The 27,500-nt window shown below is 43.6% G+C and overlaps 1 protein-coding gene across 1 annotated transcript in view; it reads right to left on the bottom strand.

Moving 5' to 3' along the window:
* kcnq1.2 (potassium voltage-gated channel, KQT-like subfamily, member 1.2) overlaps positions 1–27,500 on the bottom strand; it is a gene marked incomplete at both ends in the record, with an annotated part of 126,166 nt that overhangs the window by 42,701 nt on the left and 55,965 nt on the right. Inside the window, 5 exons of the mRNA XM_083663014.1 lie at positions 8,870–8,938; positions 14,654–14,689; positions 14,885–14,996; positions 16,039–16,092; positions 19,886–19,912. Of these exons, the coding sequence (XP_083519140.1) occupies positions 8,870–8,938; positions 14,654–14,689; positions 14,885–14,996; positions 16,039–16,092; positions 19,886–19,912 (298 nt within the window). The remainder of the gene's footprint in view (positions 1–8,869; positions 8,939–14,653; positions 14,690–14,884; positions 14,997–16,038; positions 16,093–19,885; positions 19,913–27,500) is intronic.

Below are 27,500 nucleotides of genomic sequence, written 5' to 3'. Positions count from 1 at the left end.
CCAGTACAGTACGCGGGGGCGAGGCGAACAGAGGCCGCACAGACAAAAAGTCAATTTGTCGGGAGGCTCGCACAAAAGGCAGCAGTTGCTGAGCAGAGAGAGAGAGAGAGAGAGAGAGAGAGAGAGAGAGGACCCCTGAGCGGAGGAGAGGGCCCCTGAGCGGAGGAGAGGCCCCCTGATGCATGTGTCTCTGCCTGCACTGCCTCCTCTGGCCTTTTATTGTTTATCTGTGGCCAGCTTGTAAGCAGGGGAACTAATTAAGGGGCGCCTGCAGGTGGCCCATGCAGACTTTTACAGGTCTGAGAGGAGAGAGGAGGAGAGGGGGGGCGGCGCACCCAGCAGGCGGGAGGGGGAAGTGCCCCGGGTCACCAGATGACAGACACTGGACAGAGGGAAGAGACGGGAGGGGGAGAGAGAGAGAGAGAGAGAGAGAGAGAGAGCAGAGAGAAGAGAGACAGGATCAGAGAGCAGAGAGAGAAAGAGATAGGACACAATCACTGCAATCGGCTAAATGAGGCCTTCCTCTGTCTGAATTCTCCAAGACGGTGTCTGTCAATCTGCGTCGGGGCGGAACAGCAACCCTGCTGGCCAGTGTTATGTTTTCATCTTTATGAGCGGGGAAAAGTCAACCAATAACTAGCAGAAATAGCCATGCACACTGTGTGTCACACAGGTTCTCACACACACACACACACACACACACACACACACACACACACACACACACACAATTAACGCAAATCACCGTTTGCCTAAACAGAGCAAAAACAAGCCTTGTTCACGCAGGGCTGTGTAAACACACAGCGAGGGGAGTGTTTACAGGAAAAGGGGCGGAGCTACACTGATGCTTTGTGGAACAAGTGTGTTTTCTCTTTGAGGAAAACGTCTCCGAGATTCTAACAAATCACTAAAACCATAATAAAGAAATGCAGGTACTGTATTGCTGTCTAGTGGAATATAACATATATATATATATAATATATATAATAAAGAAATGCAGGTACTGTATTGCTGTCTAGAGGAATATAACATATATATATAATATATATAATAAAGAAATGCAGGTACTGTATTGCTGTCTAGAGGAATATAACATATATATATAATATATATAATAAAGAAATGCAGGTACTGTATTGCTGTCTAGAGGAATATAACATATATATATAATATATATAATAAAGAAATGCAGGTACTGTATTGCTGTCTAGAGGAATATAACATATATATATAATATATATAATAAAGAAATGCAGGTACTGTATTGCTGTCTAGTGGACTAACGGTCAATTTGTTTGTCTTTACTAGTAGGTCACTTTAGATTGGATTCAGTAGGTATCATCATATCTTCTCAGGGGAACAATATTTCAGAGAGGTGTGTGTGTGTGTGTGTGTGTGTGTGTGTGTGTGTGTGTGTGTGTGTGTGTGTGTGTGTGTGTGTGTGTGTTGGCCTAAACAGAGGAGAAAGGAGAAGATTGCGTGCGGACGCTGCCCTGTGCCACTTCCTCTTCAGAAGCCCAGTGACTTCACAGCCAGCTGTATGTCTCACACACACACACACATGCACACACACACACACACACACACGCACACACACGCGCACGCACATGGGGTAATCTGCCTCAGCAAAGTCAAACAAAGAGTGGAAGGCTCCAGCCAGCGATATCACAGAGAGAGAGAGAGAGAGAGAGAGAGAGAGAGAGAGAGAGAGAGAGAGCGAGAGAGAGAGAGAGAGAGCGATAGAGAGAGAGAGAGCGAGAGAGAGAGAGAGAGAGAGAGAGAGAGAGAGAGAGAGAGAAGGGGAATGGAGCTAGCAGGAAAGTAGGATAAAAGCTGCTTATCTAAAGTGAGGAAAGATTCATATCAGAAATACCAGCTTCATGTCAAATTTACATTGAGCCATGATGACGGTGTGGAAAAACTCCACTTCCTTCATATGAAGTGGGGCAAACCGATGCAGTGTGTGTGTGCGTGCGTGTGCGTGCTTGTGTGTGTGTGATGTGCGTGCGTGCGTGTGTGTGTGTGTGCGTGCTTGTGTGTGTGTGATGTGCGTGCGTGTTTGTGTGTGTGTGGTGTGCGTGTGCGTGTGTGTGCTGTTCCAGGCAGTAGGGGTGGATCTGGTAGCTTGTCTGCAGTGCTGCAGATAAGGATGCCAAATGACAGTGCTGTCCTTAGTGGCGTGACACCAGGGGCAAAACAAACCAGCTGTTGTGGGAGTGCCCAGCATGGCCTCCATCACAGCCTGGCTGCTTCAGCTGAGTTATGACCACTGCAGCTCTGCAACGCATACAGACACACAGTGTCTCTGCCACTGGAACACTCTCTCTCACATACACACACACAAATACACACACACACAAATACACACACAAACACACACACACACACGCAGGGGCACACACACACACACACACACACACACACACACACACGCAGGCACACACACGCAGGCACACGCAGGCACACACACACACACACACACACACACACACACACACACACACACACACACACACACAGTATCCAGAGAATGAGTTGACACATGCTAAATGTGTTTTTGGCCAGATTACGATCACCCGATTTGGAATATTTTCCAGATCTGCTCCTCAAAGGGTTGAAGGGAAATATTAATTAATTGTATTAATTAACCGTCTGAAAATCTGACTACACGCTTTTACTGCAACTGACTGCGTCAAATCCATCATAACAGACGATTCACTGTTGACTGCAACACTGTGCTAACATGGCCAGTCACAACTCTGCCTGTCAAGGCTACAACAACTAGCAAGAGGATGACACACAGCCCTTCAGACCATACACAGTATGCACAATGTGAAACATGCTACTGTAAAAGAACAGCGCCATCTGCTGTTTGGAGGGAACAAGGGTCAGAGTTCTAACTGGACATTTGAAAAATCAAGTCATAAAACACAACTAGGAAGCAACAGACTTGTGGAAAGCCATCAAAGGCCACATCACACACACAGTGTGATTGGCTGTTTCTTTGCATATCCACCTAACATTTACATACATTATGCAAATGTCACTCAGTGCTGCTTGTGGAGCATGTGTGTCGAGTGTTTTGCTCAATATGACAGGTACCATGTGTTGAGTGTTTTGTTCAATATAACAGGTACCATGTGTTGAGTGTTTTGCTCAATATGACAGGTACCATGTGTTGAGTGTTTTGCTCAATATGACAGGTACCATGTGTTGAGTGTTTTGCTCAATATGACAGGTACCATGTGTTGAGTGTTTTGCTCAATATAACAGGTACCATGTGTTGAGTGTTTTGCTCAATATGACAGGTACCATGTGTTGAGTGTTTTGCTCAATATGACAGGTACCATGTGTTGAGTGTTTTGCTCAATATAACAGGTACCATGTGTTGAGTGTGTTGCTCAATATGACAGGTACCATGTGTTGAGTGTTTTGCTCAATATGACAGGTACCATGTGTTGAGTGTTTTGCTCAATATGACAGGTACCATGTGTTGAGTGTTTTGCTCAATATAACAGGTACCATGTGTTGAGTGTGTTGCTCAATATGACAGGTACCATGTGTTGAGTGTTTTGCTCAATATAACAGGTACCATGTGTTGAGTGTTTTGCTCAATATAACAGGTACCATGTGTTGAGTGTTTTGCTCAATATGACAGGTACCATGTGTTGAGTGTTTTGCTCAATATGACAGGTACCATGTGTTGAGTGTTTTGCTCAATATGACAGGTACCATGTGTTGAGTGTTTTGCTCAATATAACAGGTACCATGTGTTGAGTGTTTTGCTCAATATAACAGGTACCATGTGTTGAGTGTTTTGTTCAATATGACAGGTACCACGTGTTGAGTGTTTTGTTCAATTTAACAGGTACAATGTGTTGAGTGTTTTGCTCAATATAACAGGTACCATGTGTTGAGTGTTTTGCTCAATATGACAGGTACCATGTGTTGAGTGTTTTGCTCAATATGACAGGTACCATGTGTTGAGTGTTTTGCTCAATATGACAGGTACCATGTGTTGAGTGTTTTGCTCAATATAACAGGTACCATGTGTTGAGTGTTTTGCTCAATATAACAGGTACCATGTGTTGAGTGTTTTGCTCAATATAACAGGTACCATGTGTTGAGTGTTTTGTTCAATATGACAGGTACCACGTGTTGAGTGTTTTGTTCAATTTAACAGGTACCATGTGTTGAGTGTTTTGCTCAATATAACAGGTACCATGTGTTGAGTGTTTTGCTCAATATGACAGGTACCATGTGTTGAGTGTTTTGCTCAATATGACAGGTACCATGTGTTGAGTGTTTTGCTCAATATGACAGGTACCATGTGTTGAGTGTTTTGCTCAATATAACAGGTACCATGTGTTGAGTGTTTTGCTCAATATAACAGGTACCATGTGTTGAGTGTTTTGCTCAATATAACAGGTACCATGTGTTGAGTGTTTTGTTCAATATGACAGGTACCACGTGTTGAGTGTTTTGTTCAATTTAACAGGTACAATGTGTTGAGTGTTTTGCTCAATATAACAGGTACCATGTGTTGAGTGTTTTGCTCAATATGACAGGTACCATGTGTTGAGTGTTTTGCTCAATATGACAGGTACCATGTGTTGAGTGTTTTGCTCAATATGACAGGTACCATGTGTTGACTGTTTTGTTCAATATGACAGGTACCATGTGTTGAGTGTTTTGCTCAATATGACAGGTACCATGTGTTGAGTGTTTTGCTCAATATGACAGGTACCATGTGTTGAGTGTTTTGCTCAATATAACAGGTACCATGTGTTGAGTGTTTTGCTCAATATAACAGGTACCATGTGTTGAGTGTTTTGCTCAATATAACAGGTACCATGTGTTGAGTGTTTTGTTCAATATGACAGGTACCACGTGTTGAGTGTTTTGTTCAATTTAACAGGTACAATGTGTTGAGTGTTTTGCTCAATATAACAGGTACCATGTGTTGAGTGTTTTGCTCAATATAACAGGTACCATGTGTTGAGTGTTTTGCTCAATATGACAGGTACCATGTGTTGAGTGTTTTGCTCAATATAACAGGTACCATGTGTTGAGTGTTTTGTTCAATATGACAGGTACCACGTGTTGAGTGTTTTGTTCAATATAACAGGTACAATGTGTTGAGTGTTTTGCTCAATATGACAGGTACCACGTGTTGAGTGTTTTGTTCAATATAACAGGTACAATGTGTTGAGTGTTTTGCTCAATATGACAGGTACCATGTGTTGAGTGTTTTGCTCAATATGACAGGTACCATGTGTTGAGTGTTTTGCTCAATATAACAGGTACCATGTGTTGAGTGTTTTGTTCAATATGACAGGTACCACGTGTTGAGTGTTTTGTTCAATATAACAGGTACAATGTGTTGAGTGTTTTGCTCAATATGACAGGTACCATGTGTTGAGTGTTTTGCTCAATATGACAGGTACCATGTGTTGAGTGTTTTGCTCAATATGACAGGTACCATGTGTTGAGTGTTTTGTTCAATATAACAGGTACCATGTGTTGAGTGTTTTGTTCAATATAACAGGTACCATGTGTTGAGTGTTTTGCTCAATATGACAGGTACCATGTGTTGAGTGTTTTGCTCAATATGACAGGTACCATGTGTTGAGTGTTTTGTTCAATATAACAGGTACCATGTGTTGAGTGTTTTGCTCAATATAACAGGTACCATGTGTTGAGTGTTTTGTTCAATATAACAGGTACCATGTGTTGAGTGTTTTGTTCAATATGACAGGTACCATGTGTTGAGTGTGTTGCTCAATATGACAGGTACCATTTGTGTCGAGTCCAGCCCTGGGGATACACAGTGATCGAACCAGGCGTTTTGACGGTACGATTTTTTTTAAACTGACATATTTGTGTCGAGTCCACCCCTGGGGATACACAGTGATCGAACCAGGCGTTTTGACGGTACGATTTTTTTTAAACTGACATATTTGTGTCGAGTCCACCCCTGGGGATACACAGTGATCGAACCAGGCGTTTTGACGGTACGATTTTTTTTAAACTGACATATTTGTGTCGAGTCCACCCCTGGGGATACACAGTGATCGAACCAGGCGTTTTGACGGTACGATTTTTTTTAAACTGACATATTTGTGTTGAGTGTGTTGCTCAATATGACAGGTACCATGTGTTGAGTGTTTTGTTCAATATGACAGGTACCATGTGTTGAGTGTTTTGCTCAATATGACAGGTACCATGTGTTGAGTGTTTTGCTCAATATAACAGGTACCATGTGTTGAGTGTTTTGCTCAATATGACAGGTACCATGTGTTGAGTGTTTTGCTCAATATAACAGGTACCATGTGTTGAGTGTTTTGTTCAATATAACAGGTACCATGTGTTGAGTGTTTTGCTCAATATGACAGGTACCATGTGTTGAGTGTTTTGCTCAATATAACAGGTACCATGTGTTGAGTGTTTTGCTCAATATGACAGGTACCATGTGTTGAGTGTTTTGCTCAATATAACAGGTACCATGTGTTGAGTGTTTTGTTCAATATAACAGGTACCATGTGTTGAGTGTTTTGCTCAATATGACAGGTACCATGTGTTGAGTGTGTTGCTCAATATGACAGGTACCATGTGTTGAGTGTTTTGTTCAATATAACAGGTACCATGTGTTGAGTGTTTTGCTCAATATGACAGGTACCATGTGTTGAGTGTTTTGCTCAATATGACAGGTACCATGTGTTGAGTGTTTTGCTCAATATAACAGGTACCATGTGTTGAGTGTTTTGTTCAATATAACAGGTACCATGTGTTGATCAATATGACAGGTACCATGTGTTGAGTGTTTTGCTCAATATGACAGGTACCATGTGTTGAGTGTTTTGCTCAATATGACAGGTACCATGTGTTGAGTGTTTTGTTCAATATGACAGGTACCATGTGTTGAGTGTTTTGTTCAATATAACAGGTACCATGTGTTGAGTGTTTTGCTCAATATGACAGGTACCATGTGTTGAGTGTTTTGTTCAATATAACAGGTACCATGTGTTGAGTGTTTTGTTCAATATAACAGGTACCATGTGTTGAGTGTTTTGCTCAATATGACAGGTACCATGTGTTGAGTGTTTTGTTCAATATAACAGGTACCATGTGTTGAGTGTTTTGTTCAATATAACAGGTACCATGTGTTGAGTGTTTTGCTCAATATGACAGGTACCATGTGTTGAGTGTTTTGTTCAATATAACAGGTACCATGTGTTGAGTGTTTTGCTCAATATGACAGGTACCATGTGTTGAGTGTTTTGTTCAATATAACAGGTACCATGTGTTGAGTGTTTTGCTCAATATGACAGGTACCATGTGTTGAGTGTTTTGTTCAATATAACAGGTACCATGTGTTGAGTGTTTTGCTCAATATAACAGGTACCGCTATTGACACATTGCTACATTGTATCTATTTACACAGTAGGCTACCGTTTGATCCAGAAGAGATATAATGAAATGATACCAGTGCTTAATTAATGACCCTCCGGTCAGTTTTTCTACCTGTTTAAGGGAAATAACACCAGTGACACGGTACAGTACATGCAGAGACTACCATGGGATTTTGCCCTTTGTAAAGAACCAGCCATGGGAGGCGCCCCGGTGCCTCGCCGGGTACAGTGCCTGCCATACAATATAAGGCTCAGTCCTTCCAGCAGCGACCCGGGTTCGAATCCAGCCCGTGTTAATTTGCTGCATCTCCTCTGCTCTCTCTCTCTCTCTCTCTCTCTTATACCTTCCTGTCTCTCTCTCACTATCTCTCTGTCAATAAAGCATCAACATGGCAGAAACATACTGTACATCTGAAGTACCTACAGTAGGGTTGTCAAAAGTATCGATAGTATCGATAAAAGTCAATACAATTTTTTTTAAACGGATACAATACTCATTTGCAACAGGTATCGAAAGTATCAATACTAAAAATTTGAAAGGGATGTCGGATACAATACTCATTTGCAACTGTATCAATATCAGATTCAGCAGTGCTTTCTCTTAATGAAAAATCAAACATACCATACTACTGATTTCTCCCTCCCTGTTATTGGTGGGTATCTTTTGCTTCAACAAATTCAAAGTATTCTGATAGGCTGATGACTAGAACAGCTGTAATCTGCTGTGTTGTGATAGGCTGATGACTAGAGCAGGTGTAATCTGCTGTCAGGTCAAAGTTTTTAATTAGTTTCATCAGGCCTAGATTATGGAGAAGCGTGCGTCTGTCTGTCCATCTGCCTTTGTTTATTTTGTATGCCTGTTGATGTGTTGTCATCCCGTCGCATGGTATCGAAAATGGTATTGAGTATCGATATTTTCCTGGGTATCGGTATTGAAGTAGAAATTCTAGTATTGTGACATCCCTAACCTACAGTATGTGTAGGTCTGCGGTATGCTGTATGTGGTCTTACTTCATGTCATGACACCACAACACACCTCATTAGATGATTCATGTCACATGGTACAAAGATGACTCTACTACTCTCTGAATTGCACAATGTTCTCAAGTATAAATGTTGCAATCTTGCAGCAAGTTGAAAATATGAAGCAGAGTTATTCTTAGGCACCGATAAAAGCAAAGCCCAGAGAAATACATAGAAAATCATTGTGAGACAATCAAATCATATTTTCCAGGAAAAGCACGACAGTTTGGGTCGTGGCTGATCAGGGCTTTTATAGGATGTCACACAGAACAGGAACTTTTCCATGCCCCCTCACCCACCCCCTTCCCCAACCCCACCCACTGGCTAGCAGATACTGCACAGTAGCATGGGGGGGGGGGGGATGGAGGGGGCAGAGGAAGAGAAAGGGAGAGAGGGAGGAGAAAAGAGGGGGAGCCAGGAGCAGAGTAGAGTACCTTGTGGAGTTCAAGTGGTGTGTGGAGACAGAGTCCTGGACCAAAGCCACAAACAGGCTGGTCAACAGACTGCAAGAGAGAGAAGAAGCATTCTGCTGTCGTCAGGTGAAAAACCCCTAACTACCGTTCCAGTGTTTCAGTGTTTGTGATTTTCAAGTTTTTTTTCGTTTTTTTTTTTACTTGAATTGAAGGACAGGATGAAATTTGTAAATGCTTGTACATTTGAGGGATACTAGGTTGTTTACGACGTGGCGCTGGTTCTGCCTTCCTCACTGCACAAAAGGTGCTCTGGCTGGCTTTTTGTTTTGGGGAGGGAGCAGGAAGGAGAGTGGAGAGACTGAATGAGAGAAGGAGCACATGTAATAATATCATATAATACAATGTAATATAATATATAATAACACACATATAACAGCACACCCTCACATACACAGTGAGACACTATAAATCAATCAAATCAAAAGATGAAAAGATACCAATACATTAGAGTTGAGACAAGTTTTCCTCTCATTCTCTCTCTCACATACGCACTCCAACACTCTCCACTTCTCCTCTCTCTCACACACACCACACCACACACAAAGTCATCTCTCTCTCTCTCTCTCACACACACACACGCACAAAGTCATCTCTCTCTCTCTCACACACACACACACACACACACAAGGTCATCTCTCTCTCTCACACACACACCCACACCACACACAAAGTCCTCTCTCTCTCTCTCACACACAAGGTTTTCTCTCTCTCTCTCTCTCTCTCTCTCTCTCTCTCTCTCTCTCTCTCTCTCTCTCTCTCTCTCTCTCTCTCTCTCTCTCTCTCTCTCTCTCTCTCACACACACACTACACACACTCACCACACACAAAGTCATCTTTATACTGAAGAGCACAGCAGCTCTCTTTGCTGCGCTTTAGAAGAGAACCAAAATGACATATAACTAGGTCCAATCCAATTGAGCCCAATTGGACAAAGTTAACATGTTGCTGTACAAACTGGCCTGTGAACGGGAGGTAATGGAGTTAGAACATGTAACCGCTCCAGCTAAATGGCATAATTGAGTGTAAACAGAAGTCGCTGACCAAGACCACACCTGTGAAGCATATGAGGAACACTATGTTTAAGCAATATAGCATGAGAGCCAGTGTGTTGTGGCAAATATATCCCGCTGATCAGCTGTATAACTGTAACCTGACGCTGCCAGATCGATGAGTTTGCTTCAAATATCTGTTTCACAAACAACATCCATCTGGATTCGGCCAAGCTACATTGCTGAAGAGGGCGGTCACTTTTTTCAAGCTACTAGGCAGGTGATTGGATGGACCGTCTGTCTGTCACCGTCTGGGCTTGCCAGCGCCAACCAATCAGATCGACTTCCCTTCATGACGTAGCAGCGCCTGATCAGCTAGGACTACAATTGCTAATAGTTAGCATGGAGGTCGCAGATTTTTTGCTGTTTTTGTAAGGTGAATATTGGGTGCAACCATTGACTATTCAATTTGCCAAAAGAAAGAAGAATTACTGCAGATGTCTGACTGAGGATGAAGTGCAGGTAGGCCATTTTGCACGTTAAATGTAACTGATTGGATTAACTGATGTTACGCTAACGATAGCAACATTTGGAGGTTGGGGTGCTACGTCTGATGATTGATGATTAATGTTAACGTTAACAGCGATTCATTCATAACACATATCGTTGTTCGTTTCTTCAGGGAACTGATGACACGATATGACACCGAGTGGCACGCACCCTGGACGGCTAACGTCATGGAGACGCAACGCTCTCTAGCCTTTATGATCATGGCAACAACCAAATGCTTTGATACAATATAATGATTTAACGCTACTATTTAACTGGTGAATTTTAGCATATGTGTCAGTGGAATGGTAGATATTTACGCATGACTGGAGAATGTTATTTGCTTACTTTTGTAATAATAAACTAAACGGAGAAATGACGGCCGTGTGTGGTGTTGTTGTTACATAATCTGCTGGTCTTGAGGCACGATTGGGTCAAATGATAAGACGATGTAAATGCATAAAGATGTTGTCAGATGAATCTGCGAAAGGGAGCTGCCTGGAGCCCAGAGGACGTCAACAGAGAAGAGGAAAAACACCCTGGTTACACCATGCAGCATGTATTTGGATATAATCTCTAACTTTAAGAATGGTTCCTTGTTGATATACCGTATTCCTAGTATTGGCTCCCATGACGTTTGTTTACCCCCTATCTAAAGTACAAGTGCAAAATCTTAAGCTACCGGTATGTTCTATCGATAAACCAATTTCTCGAATAACAGCTCCAAAATATCAGACATATAGGACTACTATATGCTAGAGCTATATTCACACTTCACAGTATAATTTATGCAAGCGGGGGACAAATATCAGATAAACTGATTGTTGTATTGTATCCTGAGATCTTTAATCTCGCCTGTATAACATAATATGTCACTCGGACACCAACGTGAGTTAACGTGGTTTATTAAACAGCAGCCAACATTCCAATCATAGCAGAATACACTTCAGCTAGCAGTAAAGGGACAATACATCACACTGATCTTTGCAGTTCTGTGTTGATTAGCTAATAATTCAGTGGCATTTTGATTAACGTTATGATTTATTTCGATTTGGAACAAAAATGATGGTTTAACAGATTGCATGTTTACTGGGCTGTGGTGAGAGTGAGAAGGGCTTTGTGTTTGTGTGACTTGCGTGAATGGCTAGCCGTTAGCCATTACAGCCTTACAGCTAATAAGTTATCCCAGCCTAGCGGTCTGAAGGCTATCTCCCCAAATTCTACAACAATGTCTTGTTTACTAACGTTCATAGTTGATAACATTACAGCAATACAGTTACGGTTTCGTACTCACTGTAAGATCAAGTGTTTAACGTTTATGTTAGCTTATTGTTTTGAATAGAATGTTTGACTAGCACACTGGAGCTAGCCTCGGTAGCCGCCGCCATGTTGAATAGTGAAAGAACTACAAACGCAGAGGCGCCTCTCGGTGGCGTCACACCCGGTCTCGCCTAAAGCCCGCCCCTAGCTCACGCTGATTGGTGCGCCTGTGTGGCGGCCGGTTTGAATGCATCTCTGAGGCCAGGGCCAGACTGAGGTGGATTGTGAATTTGTGGAACAATGCCGCCCCCGTCTGGTGGAGTCAGGCTAGTATAACTGCTGAGCAGCGGGATATATGCCACAACACACGCAGCTCGAGTGCTATATTGCTTTTATAAAACGGTTTCCAAGTATGATAATATAATAATAATAATAATACTATAAGTCCGACTGGCATGTCATTCTGATAGTCAGTTGAAACACTACTGTAAGGCGGGACCTCTAGCAAGAAGATAGACGTGTGGGTGATTTGAATCCTGGCGCTTGCTGAGAAGCTGAGAGCTTTCTGCAAAGCCCGACACCAACTAACGTTACATCTTATTTAGAAATGCGGGGTTAACAGCCTTTTTTTTTGCAAAGAAGACATTAGCCCGCGTCTATTCTTGTACAAAACATAATTTTCTGCGAAGTATTAGTAAAGTTATAAGCGAAGATCGATTCACAAGGATCTGACAGCTGTCTCCGCCATTTTGTTTTTTCTACATTGTCATTTGAGGTAACCAAAGCCTTTTAGTAAGAGAGTTGCGTCTCATAACCCATGGCCATGGGTTATGAGAGTGGTATACGGTAATTATACCATGGCTGTGAACCAATCAGATTGCTTGATTTGAGAGAGCCGTTTTATAAAACAACATAGACCACACCTGTGCAGCATATGAGGAACACTAGGTAACATAGCCAACGGAGTCATACAACCAACCCAATGTGGACTCCAAACGAATCCTCCAGCATTACGCTGTACATCAGACTGTAAACACATGCTCATGGCTTTCCTGTGAGCGTATCAAAAGATTACAAGCATAAGCACATACAGTAAGCACAGGAGACGCACGGCTAGACTGTCAATACTGCATGTCAACATGTCACAGCACAACAGCACAGTCGCACTGCATCGGTCCAGTCACGCATGCTGCTGGCTCAGGCTGGAGTAGATACACACTATGGAATTACCATCGGTCTCATCTCACACACACACACAATACACTACTTGACAGGAGAGTTTCAATGATTCATCGATTACTTGTCAACGATTCAGTTAATCGTCAACTATTTTGATATTCCATTCATTGTTTTGAGTTGTTTTCTTTACTCCTCTATGACAGTAAACTGAATATGTCTGGGTTGTGGACAAAACAAGACATCTGAGGACGTCATATTGGGCTGTGGGGAACACTGATCGGCATTTTTCACCATTTTCGGATATTTTATAGACGAAAACAACTAATCGATTAAGCGAGAAAATAACGGACGGTTTAATCGACAACGGAAATACTGGTTAGTTGCAGCCCTTGGTGACAGCTCCATGTCAGCACTCGTGCTTTATCAAAGACATCATCTATCAAGACATCCAACACTCAGCATGTAGTGTGTCATGTGACTTGCTATCACAAGCCCGCTCAGTATATAAGCTCTAAGTGGGGATGACCTGGTCCCAGTGGGGAAGGCCCACCTGCAGTCCCTCACTGCTCAGTATATAAGCTCTAAAGCTGCGTTCACACCGACCTATTAAAGTTTTTCGCTGGCATCATGTTTACATACAAAGTCAATGCAAACGAGCGATTGAGCGTATATTCGCCCGGGAGAAAAATCGCTGGGCGTCCAAGCGACAGAGACAGAGCGATAGGGAGAGAATTTGCTCGTCGCCCGAGATGAAATATCCCAACTCGAGCGAAAATACGCTGGCATCAGTCGCTCGCTGTTCAACGCTGATTGGCTGCCGTGTGAGAGTGAGTCAAGGATCACTCTGGCTTGGAACAAACCGCTGGTTTATTGTGTGGCAACAAACCGCATTGACAGGCTGACAGCTGACATGAAGTGAAGTCTGTACTACCGGTATGGAGCTCGCGTTTGGAGGATGCGGATAGGCTTAGCTTGTAAACAGCTACGGTGGCTCGTAGTGGACAAACATCATGACATTGCGTAACGTTATAGCCCCCAGATGTCCGTCAATTCGTGTGCCTGTTGATGAGCGATTTAAACAGAGCGACAGAGCGATTCCAAAGGGTTGAATCAAGCGACAGAGCGAAAAATAAATATCTCGGTGTGAACACAGCTTAAGTGGGGATGACCTGGTCCCAGTGGGGAAGGCCCACCTGTAGTCCCCCACCGCTGGGCTCCAGCCAAACAGTGTTTGACACACTGTCAGAGCAAAGTCCTACCACTCGGCCATTATGTAAACACTTCCACTGACAACTGACAGTGTGAACTTGTGAAAAGGGCATGGTGTAGTGGTGTAGTGAGTACTGCTCTGTTGAAGTTGGTAAAAAGACACACACAAAAACCTTGATCGATGGTTCAAAGAGTTGAACTGTTGTAACAATCGTCAAAGTGCTGCAGTTAAATGTACTAGAGAGAACTTTAATGAACACTTTAATGAACAAACGGTGACGGGGAAGTAGGAACAGCATCACAACACTAGCCTGGGTAAACCCAGCCCCCAGTGACCTGCTCTCAGACCTGTGAGCAGGTCACTGGGGGCTGGGTAAACCCAGGCTATCACAACACAGTCATAATTCACACAGTAACCAACACACTCAATCCTCCCAGGACATGTAGTAGCGACAAGCCATCCGGTATGCTTACATGTCCCAAAAACCTATTGATGGGGATTTCTTTGACATTTCCCTCCAGACTAAAGGGATAATCCTCTTTATAGCGCTGTGTGTACCTGGTATGGCCGAGGCCCTCCAGAGTCTCTTTAACCCTGGAGAGAGTTCAACAAAACGGCTTCATTTGGAGAGCAGCTAGACGGGCTCTCTGCTCTGACAAAAGACCTCTAGGTACTATGGACCTCTATGATGAGGAGGGGGGATCAGTATTATGTGGAGTGGAGAATGGGGGGGGGTCAGCGCAGGGTGATGGATGGGAGAGAGATGGGGGGAGGGGAGGGGGGACTTACTCAGCTCGTTTGGGCAGCACGATGTCCTCACTCATGTAGTCCAGCTCGTCCGTGAGGCTGTTGTGCCTGGAGATGTCGATGGAGGCGTTGTCGAGGCTTTTCTGCCTTCTCACTAAAGGGAGGACAGAGACGCAGGATTATTCCTCCAACTTGATACAGATTCTGTCATATCGCAGCAGGCAGCGTTTCTCAGCTGGTGCGATGCTATAAAGTTGAAAGTTGCGATACTAAATTCTGTTTGGGCGAGTCACATTGTAAAACACCCAATAAGAATTTATTTCAATGTTAATGCAACCCAAAAAAAAATCACAACTCATACCGGTGCTTATGTGTCGCTTAGCAGCCAGAATGTTTAGCTACAGTTCACTGGATTGTAGCCTACTGCTTCGTGGAGGGATATGATTTTATTGTTGCTATTTAATTAGCATTGCTTCATTGTTCAATTCAGCTTTAACGCCTCTTAGGGTTAACTGTAGAGTTAACGCTGTAGTGCATGGCCTGTAGAGCATGGCCTCTCATGCCTTACTGCAGTGATACTCAACTTGCGGCCCGCGGGCGCCCCCTGTGTGGCCCGCGATGGAATTGCAACAATTCTTTTTTTTTTTTTACAGTGCACCTGAACGCAACATGCAAGATACCCGCTGAATAAGTGTCCAAATGTTCATGTCACTCTGGCCAATACTCCACTTCTGTTATAGCATTTCAGTCTCTGGAATATGGAATATCTTTCAATAATCTATAATTTAGCTGCTAAATTGTCAAATACTGCCATCTGCTTGCTACCCAGGCACTTATGTATGTACTTAACCTAACTAACTTAACCTAACTAACTATCCGGTGTGCACAACATTGTCAGACTAAACTCCGGCTGACACCCCAAAAACCTACAATCCGCTACAGAAAAATGTATATTGTTTGTTTATTAACTGGCCCCTGGCCTTCTATCATTTCACGAAAGTGGCCCCCGGGCAAAGCAAGTTGAGTATCCCTGCCTTACTGCTTAAGTTGAATATTATGATGCCTGACCTAATTCCTTCATTTCATGGCAAATAAAAAATGGGGGTGCCAATGCAAAAGCAGCTGTGAAACAGATATACAGAGTAGATAAATGTACACATAATGAAGTAATAAAGATAGAAGCAGCAGAAGGATACCTGGAGAGGAAGGGCAGCTCAGAGTGGAAGAAGACCATGAATGAGGAGGATGGCCTGGTGGTGTCATGCAAAGAGAACGGAATTAGAAGCAGAGGAGAGAGAGAGAAAAAGATTGGCTCAACAGATATAAACACCCTTTATTTGAACGGGGTTCTTTATGGCTCAATCTAGACTCATATCGCTGCATAGCAGAAATGCGATCATTCTAAAATTAGCATTACGTTTTCTTCAACGGGATGCAAAATGTGAATATTAGCGATCGTGATATATTAATATAGCAACAAAAATAAATGCTTCGAGGCACACGATTGGATCATTTAATATCAACAAACGGCACAGGCACAGAGAGCAACTGTGGCATTCCGGGTTCAGCTGCTGCTGCTGCAGCTTCACTGGCTGCTGGTCGCGGCTAAAGACAACAGCAAAGAACAACATGTGTAGCGGAGGTCTCGACCCGCGGTCGCGCTGTCAGCCCAGTTTGACACGTCTCCCCTCCAGAACCAGCCGGCCTCCATTGTGATAAAGAATGGACTTCCAAAGAACAGAATGACCATTCAACCTCTCTAATATTCCATCATCGAGTTTGTTTAACATTGTCCACTCCGGAAGCAGAGACAGAGAGAGAGAGAGAGAGAGAGGGGGAGAGAAAATGAGACAGAGACAAAGAAAGAGAGACACACACACACACACAGACACAAGAGAGAGAGAGAGACAGAGAGAGAGAGAGAGAGAGAGAGAGAGAGAGAGAAAATGAGACAGAGACAAAGAAAGAGAGACACACACACACACACACACAAACACACACACAGACACAAGAGAGAGAGAGAGAGAGGGAAAATGAGAGAGACAGACAGAGACAAAGAAAGAGAGAGAGAGAGAGAGAGAGAGAGAGAGAGAGGGGGAGAGAGAGAGAGAGACCTGGCAGGGTAAAGGCTAAAGGAGCTCTGGTTAGCCTCTGCAACTTCAGCTCATTGAAGGAGACGTGCCTTGGCTTATCGGCTACACAAACAGCATAAGAGCTTATTAATAATATGTCGTTTATCTGGCCCATCAGTGCAAACACGCCTCAGAGTAGGAAAACAAGCCAGGGGCAGGCAGAGGGAGGGGAGGGGGGAGAGATGGAGAGATAGAGGGACCGAGCGAGAGGAAAAGACTGAGAGAAACGACTGAAAGAAAAAGACAGACTACAAGAGAGAAGGGTGAGAATGAGATAATGAGAGAAAGAGAGAGAGAGACAGCAGAGAGAGACTGACAGAATGTGTGTGTGACAGGCAAGGACAGAGAGAGAGAGAGAGAGAGAGAGAGAGAGAGAGAGAGACTGACAGAATGTGTGTGTGCCAGGCAAGGAGCGAGAGAGAGAGAGAGAGAGAGAGAGAGCAGAAAGAGAGAGAGAGAGAGAGAGAGAGAGAGAGAGAGAGAGCAGAAAGAGAGAGAGAGGGCGCTCCATTGAGAGATTCTCACACAGACAGGCAGCTGGGCGGGGCCAGACAGATAAGTGGAGCGATAAGCCGGACGTTGACTAAATCAAACAATGAGCAGTTTATTTCTGACCACTGGAGCTCCACAATGGCTGCTTATCAACTCACCAAACCCCCCCCCCTCCTCCTCCTCCTTTCCCCTCACAGTGTCCCAGTCGAGGTCCCCACAGTCCCCCAGGCCCCTGTCCTCCATTCCCAGCCAGGCGAGCGCGCCCTGCTCCTCACCCCGGCTGTTGGCAGGGCACCCAGTAAAGAAAAGAGAAGCGGCCAGGTCAGCCTGGCCCCGGGGCCGGGGCCTGGGCCCAGTGTCTGAGTCTCTGGCCCGGGGCCCAGTGTCTGAGTCTCTCCGCTGGGCTCAGGTCAGCCTGGCCCCGGGCCTGGGTCTGGGCCCAGTGTCTGAGTCTCTCCGCTGGGCTCTGGTTTGCTCCGGTTGGGGACAAAGGGCCGGCCAGCCAGCTTGTCTAATTAAAATAGTGTCTGGGCCACATTAAAAAGTCAGCCCAGCTAATGATTCACACAGGGGAGTGTTTGAATAGCAGAAGAAGAAGTACTTCAGCAGTGGAAGTGGCTACTGGTGACAGAGCACTCTCTAAATGTCACCTCTCGCACATGTCTGTGTCCTTTTGACCGGCATGTCAAAGAGTCAGAGTCTTGTTGTTTCCTGCTCTCCAGTGTTGGGCAAGTTACTTTCAAAATGTAATATACTACATATTACTAGTTACCTTCATTTGAAAGTAATAAGTTACTTTACTGTCTGTGTAGAGTAACTCGTTACTTATTACACTACTTTTGCATTACTTTCACCAAAATAACAGTAGTAGCAGAATGACATCGCCGCCCCGGAACCACCCCGAAAAATCATTGCAACCATCTTGAAGTCAGTTCAAACCATCCAAAATTCTAAATGTTATCCTTTTCCTTTGTTATTGTCATCTATAGTGGTTATTTGCATAAAAACACAGAATTTGATTAGGAGATGATTGTATCTTTATTTAACACATTCACTGCCAACAACGTATGAACACGTTTTCAGAATCCAGCTGTTCCCTGCCAACAACGTGTTTACACGTTTTTGGCATCGATTTTTTTTTTTTGAGGGTGGGTTGTGCATCTAAGCCTTTTACATCTCTTATATAATTATTGGAGCCACCGAACGTTTACAACCCATTCCACCGACCCACTAAGTGGCAACAGTGCTCTCCTGGCTAGAGAAAGGAAAGCATTTTTTTAACTTGTCAAGCCATTCTCAGCCCAGCCATTCTCCTTTTCGCGCTGATTGCTGGCGATGCGGGATTGCAAATTTACATAATAGATTCAGCCGATCTACTATGATCGGGTGATAGATTACAGGTGGAGGAACACACTTTGAAACACGCAGCATAAATATGACCAGAATCGCAAAAGCTTCTCTCAACCAAAACTCCAAACGAGCGAGTCCATCCCGACTTCCTCAAACAGCGGCCCAGACATGCAGGCACAGGAGAGCAGCAAAAGCACTGACTGGTGACAAGCTTGTCCGCCCACGGAGGGCGGAGTTGAAGCAACTCGAGAGGGAGGGAGAGAGAGAGAGAGAGAGAGAGAGAGAGAGAGGGAGGGAGAGCGAGAGGGAGGGAGAGAGAGAGAGAGAGCGAGAGGGGGAGGGAGAGAGAGAGAGAGAGAGCCAAAAATGAATGGTTAAAGTGACCGTTCCATCCAATTTCACAAAAAGCCGTTTATCTCTGAATATTCTTTTTCACGCTAAAACCATGCTGTATTCAACTGCTAATGCTTACATAACTACTAACTCTACAAACTAACTCTTTTAGACAGAGAAAGTACACATTCTATTAGTACTTTTGAGATATTGTATGTTCACAAACTCCAAGCTGAAACGAATCCTCGGCTCTTATAAAATGAGCCATAATCCTCAAAAAACGGCTTGGCAGAAGCTACCTACAGCAAAAAAAAACGTCTGGCAGTCAATGTGTTAAATATGTGCTTTGATTAAAAAAAAAAAAAAAAAAAAATTGTAACTTCTGTTACTTGACAAAGTAACTGGTATAATATTACTCAAATCCTATTAGTAATACGTTATATCACTGAGTTACTGCTAAAAGTAATATATTACATGTAATATGTTACTTTTGTAATGAGTTACCCCCAACACTGCTGCTCTCTTGGATTTGGGTCTAGCTCATGCAGGACCTAGTTGCTAAGCACAAGATGCAAAGGGAACTTGAGAGTGTAAGGAGAGAGCTACAGTAGCATGAGAGCAGACTGGCCTGAGGCAGGAGGTTGACATCATCACAGTAACAGAATGGCAGAAACTAGTCCCAAGAGTCACATTTAGAGCACTGGAGTTATTCAGTAGGTGCAGAAGAGGGACTCACCTGTTTGTCTGAACATCCTGGTGATGCCTGGGGGGGAAAGGCAGGAGAATGGTTAACAAAGAACTTGCATTGCTAAGAACTGAAGGCTAATAGGTCGGACTATTGCAAAATCAGCGCACAGCAAAATCCGCCATTTTGGCCTGAAGGAGACTACTGTGATGACGCCAGTAAAACGTCCCGCCTACAGAGTGCCGTACAAAAGTACCTCTACCGAAATGGCCTGTGTTCTTCCTGGTCATGGTGTGTCTCTCTGTCATGGTTCTGTGTGGGTTCCCATTTTTCAGGCCAAAATGGCGCCAGCGCTGTTGTCAAAAGACCACCAGAGCGGCAGTGCTTCATCTCTTGGCTTCTATACTCTTTGTGGTTAATATGGCATTGCAACGTGGATGGAGCTCATAACTATTTTGGGGGTGGGGGTGGCACATCCTCTCTCGTGATGTAATCAACAATGTCTCCCATCATCATGACTTGTCTGCTGTGTAACACAACAGCGCTTCTTTTGTCGTATACTGTATTGTATACGTTTCAACATGTCCTCCTTTAATGGCATATGATCTAATTGAGGTCAGGTCATTCTGCCACTGTGCACATGGGATCTGGGCCACATACGGCTTGCAAGAAGAGCACTGAAAGTGATACTGCAAAGGGTCCAGAGCAATTTACCAATGGACTCTCTCTGGACACTTGAGACTTACCAGTGGACACTTGAAAATGTACTTAGTGTGCAAGATGCACAAATAACCCAATTGCATTGGCCTACGTCCTGTATTATCTAACTTAAAATCCAGATGACTGCTTTAAAAAGTGCCTCTTGGTCAAAGTATTTTTGAACTAATGCAGTCATTGATGTAGAAAGAAGAAAGTGCAGTGGCCCTGGTGTAGACAGTTCACATAGCAGATGTCTGTTTTAGGACTTGGTCTGAAGCAGAGATCATACATTTCCATGCTGTCTCAACCCCAAACATGATCCTCAGTGACAGCAGCAGACTGTGGCGGCTTTACAGTACACGCTCTTATGACACTCACAGCCAAACCCCCTTTTCCACATCAGTCTAGTCTACTGATCTACATTTAAAATCATTGTATAAGAAAAAATATATATATAGTGCAATGCATGTGATGTGCCTATTGAAAACCTGCTGTGTTTAATTTGTCAAATGTGAATTTAAGACAAGTCGCCAGAGAAAACAAAAGGTGGAAACAAAAATGAGATTGAATGGTGTTTATTCTTTCCTGCATGCATCAAAGGCACGAAGGCACATGTTGTCCTTCATTATCTAAGGTTTATCCATGCAATTAAGGAGCAAACGAGATAGCTTTTTCCCCTCATAACTGGTCGCTCTGATGCTGTGATGCTCCGCCTTTTCTGTCAAGTTTACATCGCTGCCGCTTCTTTTATGATGACACGCTCTGACAGGAAAAACTCATAAAGTCTATTTACTAAGCCGGGGTCTGGGACCGTTCATTTGGCGGATTTTAACACAGGAAGTTCAAACAGCCCCCCCCCCCCCAGCCAACCTGCTAGGAGAGGGGACTTCCAATACATCGGCATAGACTCGCATTAACAAACGCACTTCCTGAGGTTATGTGTGAGTGCTAGCAACACTCTGGAACCACTTGCAAGTCACATTTTGGAAAATTTTTTGGGGGGGGGGGGGTACTGAACCATCCCAAATCAGCAGCAGCATTTTGCTCTGGCTGTTTTCAATTTGAGGACACAAAAGGAAACGGAGGTTGGCGTTGGCGTGACTGCAGCGATATTGGTAAAGTGTGGAAAGCCGCGTCGTCGAGGGACATTCCCACTTGTGACCTTGAGGGGGCCATATTTTAGTATTTTTCTGCTTAATCCCAGTGTGAGTGTCTGTGGCCGGCGGAGTGGACTGAGCGGAGCGGTAACGAGCTTGTAACCGTGACCTCCAATCACTGCTCAGACTGTAATGGCTTCCATCTGGGTGTGCTGGAGACACCTGGCAGCCATCTTGGCTCTGAGGGGATCAGGAGAGGGCCTCTGTTTACTGTGTGAAAATGAGTAAGCAGCGACATAACATCTCCTCTCAAGCCCCATCAAGTGTAATGGCCTCCTCGCTTTGTCTCGTGTGAGAGAGTTAAGACTGCTGCCTTGTGATGATGATCGCCATCACAAACACATTCCAAGTGGTGTAGTTACTCTTCAGTTCAAATACAATAACATGACGATAATAATACTTTACTCAACATTTAATACAACTTCATTTCACTCAAGCATGTTAGTCATAAAGGCCTGGGATTTGTGAATATTTACTACTTTCTCCAATAGCCAGATGTGTCCCAAAATATATTATGGCTCTGCTACTAATTAAGTGCATAAAGATGACTGGTGATAGTATGATCTTCTGAAAATGTAGACAAATAACATACAAGTCATACAAGTATAACATACAAGTAAGTGTTTTTTTATGTTAAAAGGTCAAGTAAAGTCAGAACTTGAGCGTTCTATTCAGAGTCCACTCAATGGTAAAGGTAAAGTAAAGGTAAAGTCCCAACGATTGTCACACACCTGAGTAGGGTTGTCACGATACCAAAATTATGACTTCGATACCGATACCTGCCTAAATATCGCGATACTCGATACTTAAACGATACCACGGCAAAAAGCTAAAACAACAGGAAAAGTCGTGTAATAATGGACGACAGAAGAACATGGGAGTTAAAATTCATGTTTTGAGTCTTCATCATACTTTATGTGGTGTTCAAAGATAGCTGGGGAAGGCTGCCTCAACTGATTCTGCTGGCATCTCATTTGACTCAATAGAAAATGAGGAAATGTGTTCAGTAGAGCGCAGAATAGAATAATGTCTGTTCAGTCTACTTTAGTGTAATCTGAGTTTGAGCTTCATCATTAAGTGCCAGATTTACAGTTAATCTCATGTATCTTTATTTATTTCCACAATAAAATGTATGTGGTAGCCTATGTGGTGTCAAGTGTTTTCTTGTTTGTTCATACATGTAGGCTAGGTGAGTTTTTGACAATTAGTATAACATTAATCATGGATTATTCTAAATAAATAAATAATTCTCAGTGTTATTAAAGCTTTTACATGGTAATATGCAGTAATCTGATGTTCCTTATACTTAGTGTATGTGATTTATTTGACAGTTAACGTTATACAGTTTGCAACCTCATATCACTCTTAAACACCGTCATATAGCCTACCCCCTTGGCAGAGGTTAGGCGCATTGCCTTTAATTGCCTCGTCAAACGAACTGAAAAACGTTTGCTTGTCACAAAATAAATCACACTCGCTTGACTTGACGTTATCACATTCGCTAAACTGTGACACTTTGTACTAGTCGGATCGTCTGTTGGAGAGATGCTTTGGCAAGTCAAGTGGACGTGTTGTCTCCCTTTTGCCTGTGTAAACATCGTTTTACAGACGGACAGCTTTGATGTCCGTGCATGCTTCGGCATAGCCGTTGTAATCTGACTGTATGGTTGTAATATTAAGTGCTGACTCCGCCCGTGTGGGCCAGATTCAACATACGCTGTTAGAAATGACAAGCAAACCCTATCCTGCTGCTCTCAGGTAGGATAGAGGCTGCAGTGAAGGCGAAGCGCTGTGTGTGTCAGACAGGCAGAGCGAACGAGAGAGAGAGAGAGAGAGAGAGAGAGAGAGAGAGAGGGAGAAAAGCCAGCAGGCAAAATCCGTAGAGATTCAACACATTAACGTTGCTTCCCATGGTCAGAAAAAGTCGCCAGATTTGTCGCTAGTTGCCTTTGAGAAATAAAGTCGCCACGTGGGTCTGAAAAGTAGCTAAATATATCGACAAAGTCGCCAAGTTGGCAACACTGCATGTCCACCCGATCGGCTGAACAGAGGACTGGAGAGTGGAGTGTCAGTGAGACAGGGGAGGGCGGACTTGGCACGCCCACAGGGAGTTGAAACAGACAGAGCAAAGCTGCAGCACACAGACTCCGGTGGAGAAACAGACGGTGGCACATGGATGCAACGCAACTCATGTCATTTTTAAAAGTACCGGTACTAAATTAACGTGGTATAGTATCCTTTTTAACGTCAGGGTATCGCGGTACTGTTGTAGTACCGGTATACCGTGCAACCCTACACCTGAGTGTGCGAAATTTGTTCTCCGCAATTGACCCATCCCCTGGGGGAGTGGTGAGTGGCAGCAGTGCCGCGCTCGGGAATCATTTGGTGATCTAACCCCCCGATTCCAACTCATTTGATGCTGAGTGCCAAGCAGGGAGGCAAATGAGTCCCATTTTTATAGTCTTTGGTATGACTCGGCCGGGGATCGAACTCACAACCTCCCAGTCTCAGGGCGGACACTCAAACCACAAGGCCACTGAGCTGGTCTATACTCTCAGGTCTACATCAGTGTGACACTAGGGTAAAATGTTTGTGATGGTGATGACTCCCGTTTAGGCCAACGGAAAAACATATATGAAATATTAGATTGAGTAAGATTCTTCGTTAATTGTTAATAACAAACATTTTATATTTATATTAAAATTTAGCATAACAAACACTCAATACAATTACAGTTCAAATCTGTAAAGCATCGGAACGCTACCATGAAAACAATGTCGCTCATCTGTGGAGCTGTCGTGAGCAGTCAAATCCCCTGAATGCAAACGCACATTCAATCTTTAGTGAAATAATGGATTTCCAAGAGGCCCTGAAGGCAGCATGACATCATTTCACGGCCCTGAAGGCAGCATGACATCATTTCACGGTCCTTCAGACACATTATTTCATCAAACAAAATTGTATAAAAAGGGAGAGAAAAAATTGCCTTTCATTACTGTGGTAATTGACTTTGGCAAATCCCCCTCATATGACACACGGGCTTCAGGCCCGGCTGGCCACACACCACATTAAAACCACACAGATGGTTTCACACTGATATTCATTGTGCTTCAGGAACACCTTGACAGAGGGTGGCATTCTGAAAGGATCATGCTTCCAATCAGAATGAAGGCAGTTTGGTGTGATTGAGTGGTCCAAAAGGGAACCATGTTGGTTAAGAAGTAATACAGTCTTGGCTACTTGAGTTGTCTTTGAAATGGGTGAAATACATTTTCTTGAGTTTAGCTGGTTGCTTTTGAAAAACGTGCATCAGGGTAGATTACATGTGGGAAATATCACTTATTCTTAGATTGAAAACGCTGAGTAAACAAGTACCGGGAACGCTTTATATTAAGGTTCTATTTATAAGCATGAATTAATAGGTTATAAGGTGCTTATTAACACTATTATTATGTTAATGTTAATACTATATAAGTGTTAATAATCGCATTATAAACATATTTATTGGTAGGTTATAAGACATTTATAAGCACTTTATAACCACCTTTACTAGCTGGTTTTGTTACTTCATTAACACATTCAGTGCCAGCGACGCCATATGGCGTCATTAGAAATTTACCGTACAGTGCCAGCGACGCCAAATGGCGTCATAACTCGATTTTTTTTTTTTGACGGGGGGGTGTCGATCTATGCCTCTTACATCGCCTCTTACAATATTCAGAGGTATTGAATGTGTCTAACCTATTTTACAGAACCCTTAGGTGGCGACAGCGCTCTCCAGATGAGAGAACGTGGAGTGAAACACACAGAAGAAGTCATTGGGGGGAAGGAAATCGCATCGCATCCGTCCGTATGCAGCGGCTTCATTGAAGCAACGTTTAGCTGTGCCCCTGCAGCAGCCAATCTGCTATCACAATTGAGCACCTCGATGTCCGCTGCAACAGCCTCCGTGTCCGCTGCAACACATGATCAGCCGTGGATTTGTTATTATTCTCAACTCGAAGCATGGGAGCTGGTACACGCGGCTGTAAAAAAGCAGGATCTAGCAGACTTTTTCAGTGCTGAGCACAGGCAGAGAAAACGAGAAAACAGCAGAGCAGAGAGATACTCCTCCCACAACGGGGGGGGGGGGGAGGAGGAGGGGGGGAGGTGGGCACGCAGAGCCAAGTACACAACACAGACCCAGACAGCAGGACAGGGTTGGCAAACGCAAGCCAGAATATCCGATGCCCACCAGCAGCAAAAGATCAGCAAGAAGCTGCAACCAGCAGCGCATGCAGGCGCCAGCGCTGCTGGTTTCAGCTAAAAATATTATTCTTCCAAACAAAATTCCCTTGCCTTCACTGTTTTATTGAAGGAAATTATTTTTGAGGTGTGACTACATCAGAAAATTAGCTTCAGAGTCAGTGATGTGCTTGAAATGTTTAATTTCACAAAAGGCTCATTATCTCAGCTCGTAGAAAAAAAGCTCTTTTTTTCGTTCAATCAAGCTATCTTCTCCGGCTCATAACTAAAGAACGGAAAATGGGATCAATAAACTTTTTTTTGCAGGTGATAGAAGAGAGTCTCATCGTTATTTGTGCGTGTTCAGTGTTTACATAGTAATTATTAAAGAAATTATATGACTGTTTTAAAATGCATTGCGGCCTATGTGGCACAGCAAGCAACCTTTTGCCCAAGGGCCGTGGCACTGAAAGTGTTAAGCTTAATAAATAGTTTGTTATTACCTTATTAGCAGCTAACTATGCACTTATTAACAGTTAACTATGCGTTTTGCAGGTACCGGATATAAAGCGAGAACAGTGCCATATTAAGGTTAACCACAGAGGCTGGATTTGAGTTGAGGGGGGTGTGAAACAGAATTCATCACCTTTTTAAAGACCCATGAGACATGTTTTAAAGGCCCATTCCGTTGGTTTTGGCGAGAAATAAATGTGCACAAAGTGTTTATTATTGGCACTGAGTGAATGCGCCTTGACGTAACTTAAAAATGGCGACCAGGGGCGTTTCTCTCAGACCAGCCGTTCAAGATACATTGAAAAACCGCAGTTTCGAAGTGGATAGCATCTCCCGCCACAGCTAGAGGATGTGACGTCTCGCGCGTTCACGTCGAGCTTGTCTCTTGTCCTAGACGCTAACAGGAAACAACAACACAGACTCCAGAAAAAGTCCAGACTAAATAAATAAATATTTATCTAATGAAGCCCGTCTGGCCAGACAGCAGCAATGTGACCGACATCGGGGGGAAACTAGAGTCAGGACTGTGTTTTCGGTTCATGAAGGAAACTTGCTGCTTGTAGCTACTGTAATGTGGTTTTCACCAGATAACGTTAGCTGCTTGCTAATGGATTTTCAAGATTCAAGATTTTTACTGTCTCTCCATAGTACAAGTATCTGACCACCTGGTCAGAAACTCTGCTAACATTACCGTCTTGTGTGAAGTAATGCAACCCTAACGTTACTACCGTTATGCTTATGGTCATGGAACATTATTGTTTGACTGTAGTTAGCTCCGGTTGTGAGTCTGCCTATTAGAACCATAGTAACGTTAGCTTGATGCTATACGCGGCTAACTAATAGATTTAGCTATATTTATAGAAATTACCACCAGCCCCACTAATAACGTTACTGTCTTGTGTTGATAATGAATCTAACAGTCGGAAATATGCTTAACGTTAGCCTACTGTCTGTTATGTTTACGGTACATTGTTTGACTGTACATACAGGGGGAGCAGGCTATTTCCTGGCTTGTGTTAACATGAGTATCCACTTCCCGCAGCCAGCAGGCTCTGGCTGCAGTTGGCTGCAGT

This window comes from Poromitra crassiceps (assembly GCF_964638095.1).
Source record: "Poromitra crassiceps genome assembly, chromosome: 30".
In the NCBI taxonomy this organism is placed as follows: Eukaryota; Metazoa; Chordata; class Actinopteri; order Beryciformes; family Melamphaidae; genus Poromitra; species Poromitra crassiceps.
Note: the sequence above shows the minus strand (reverse complement) of the source record. Positions and strands in the feature narration are given on the sequence as shown.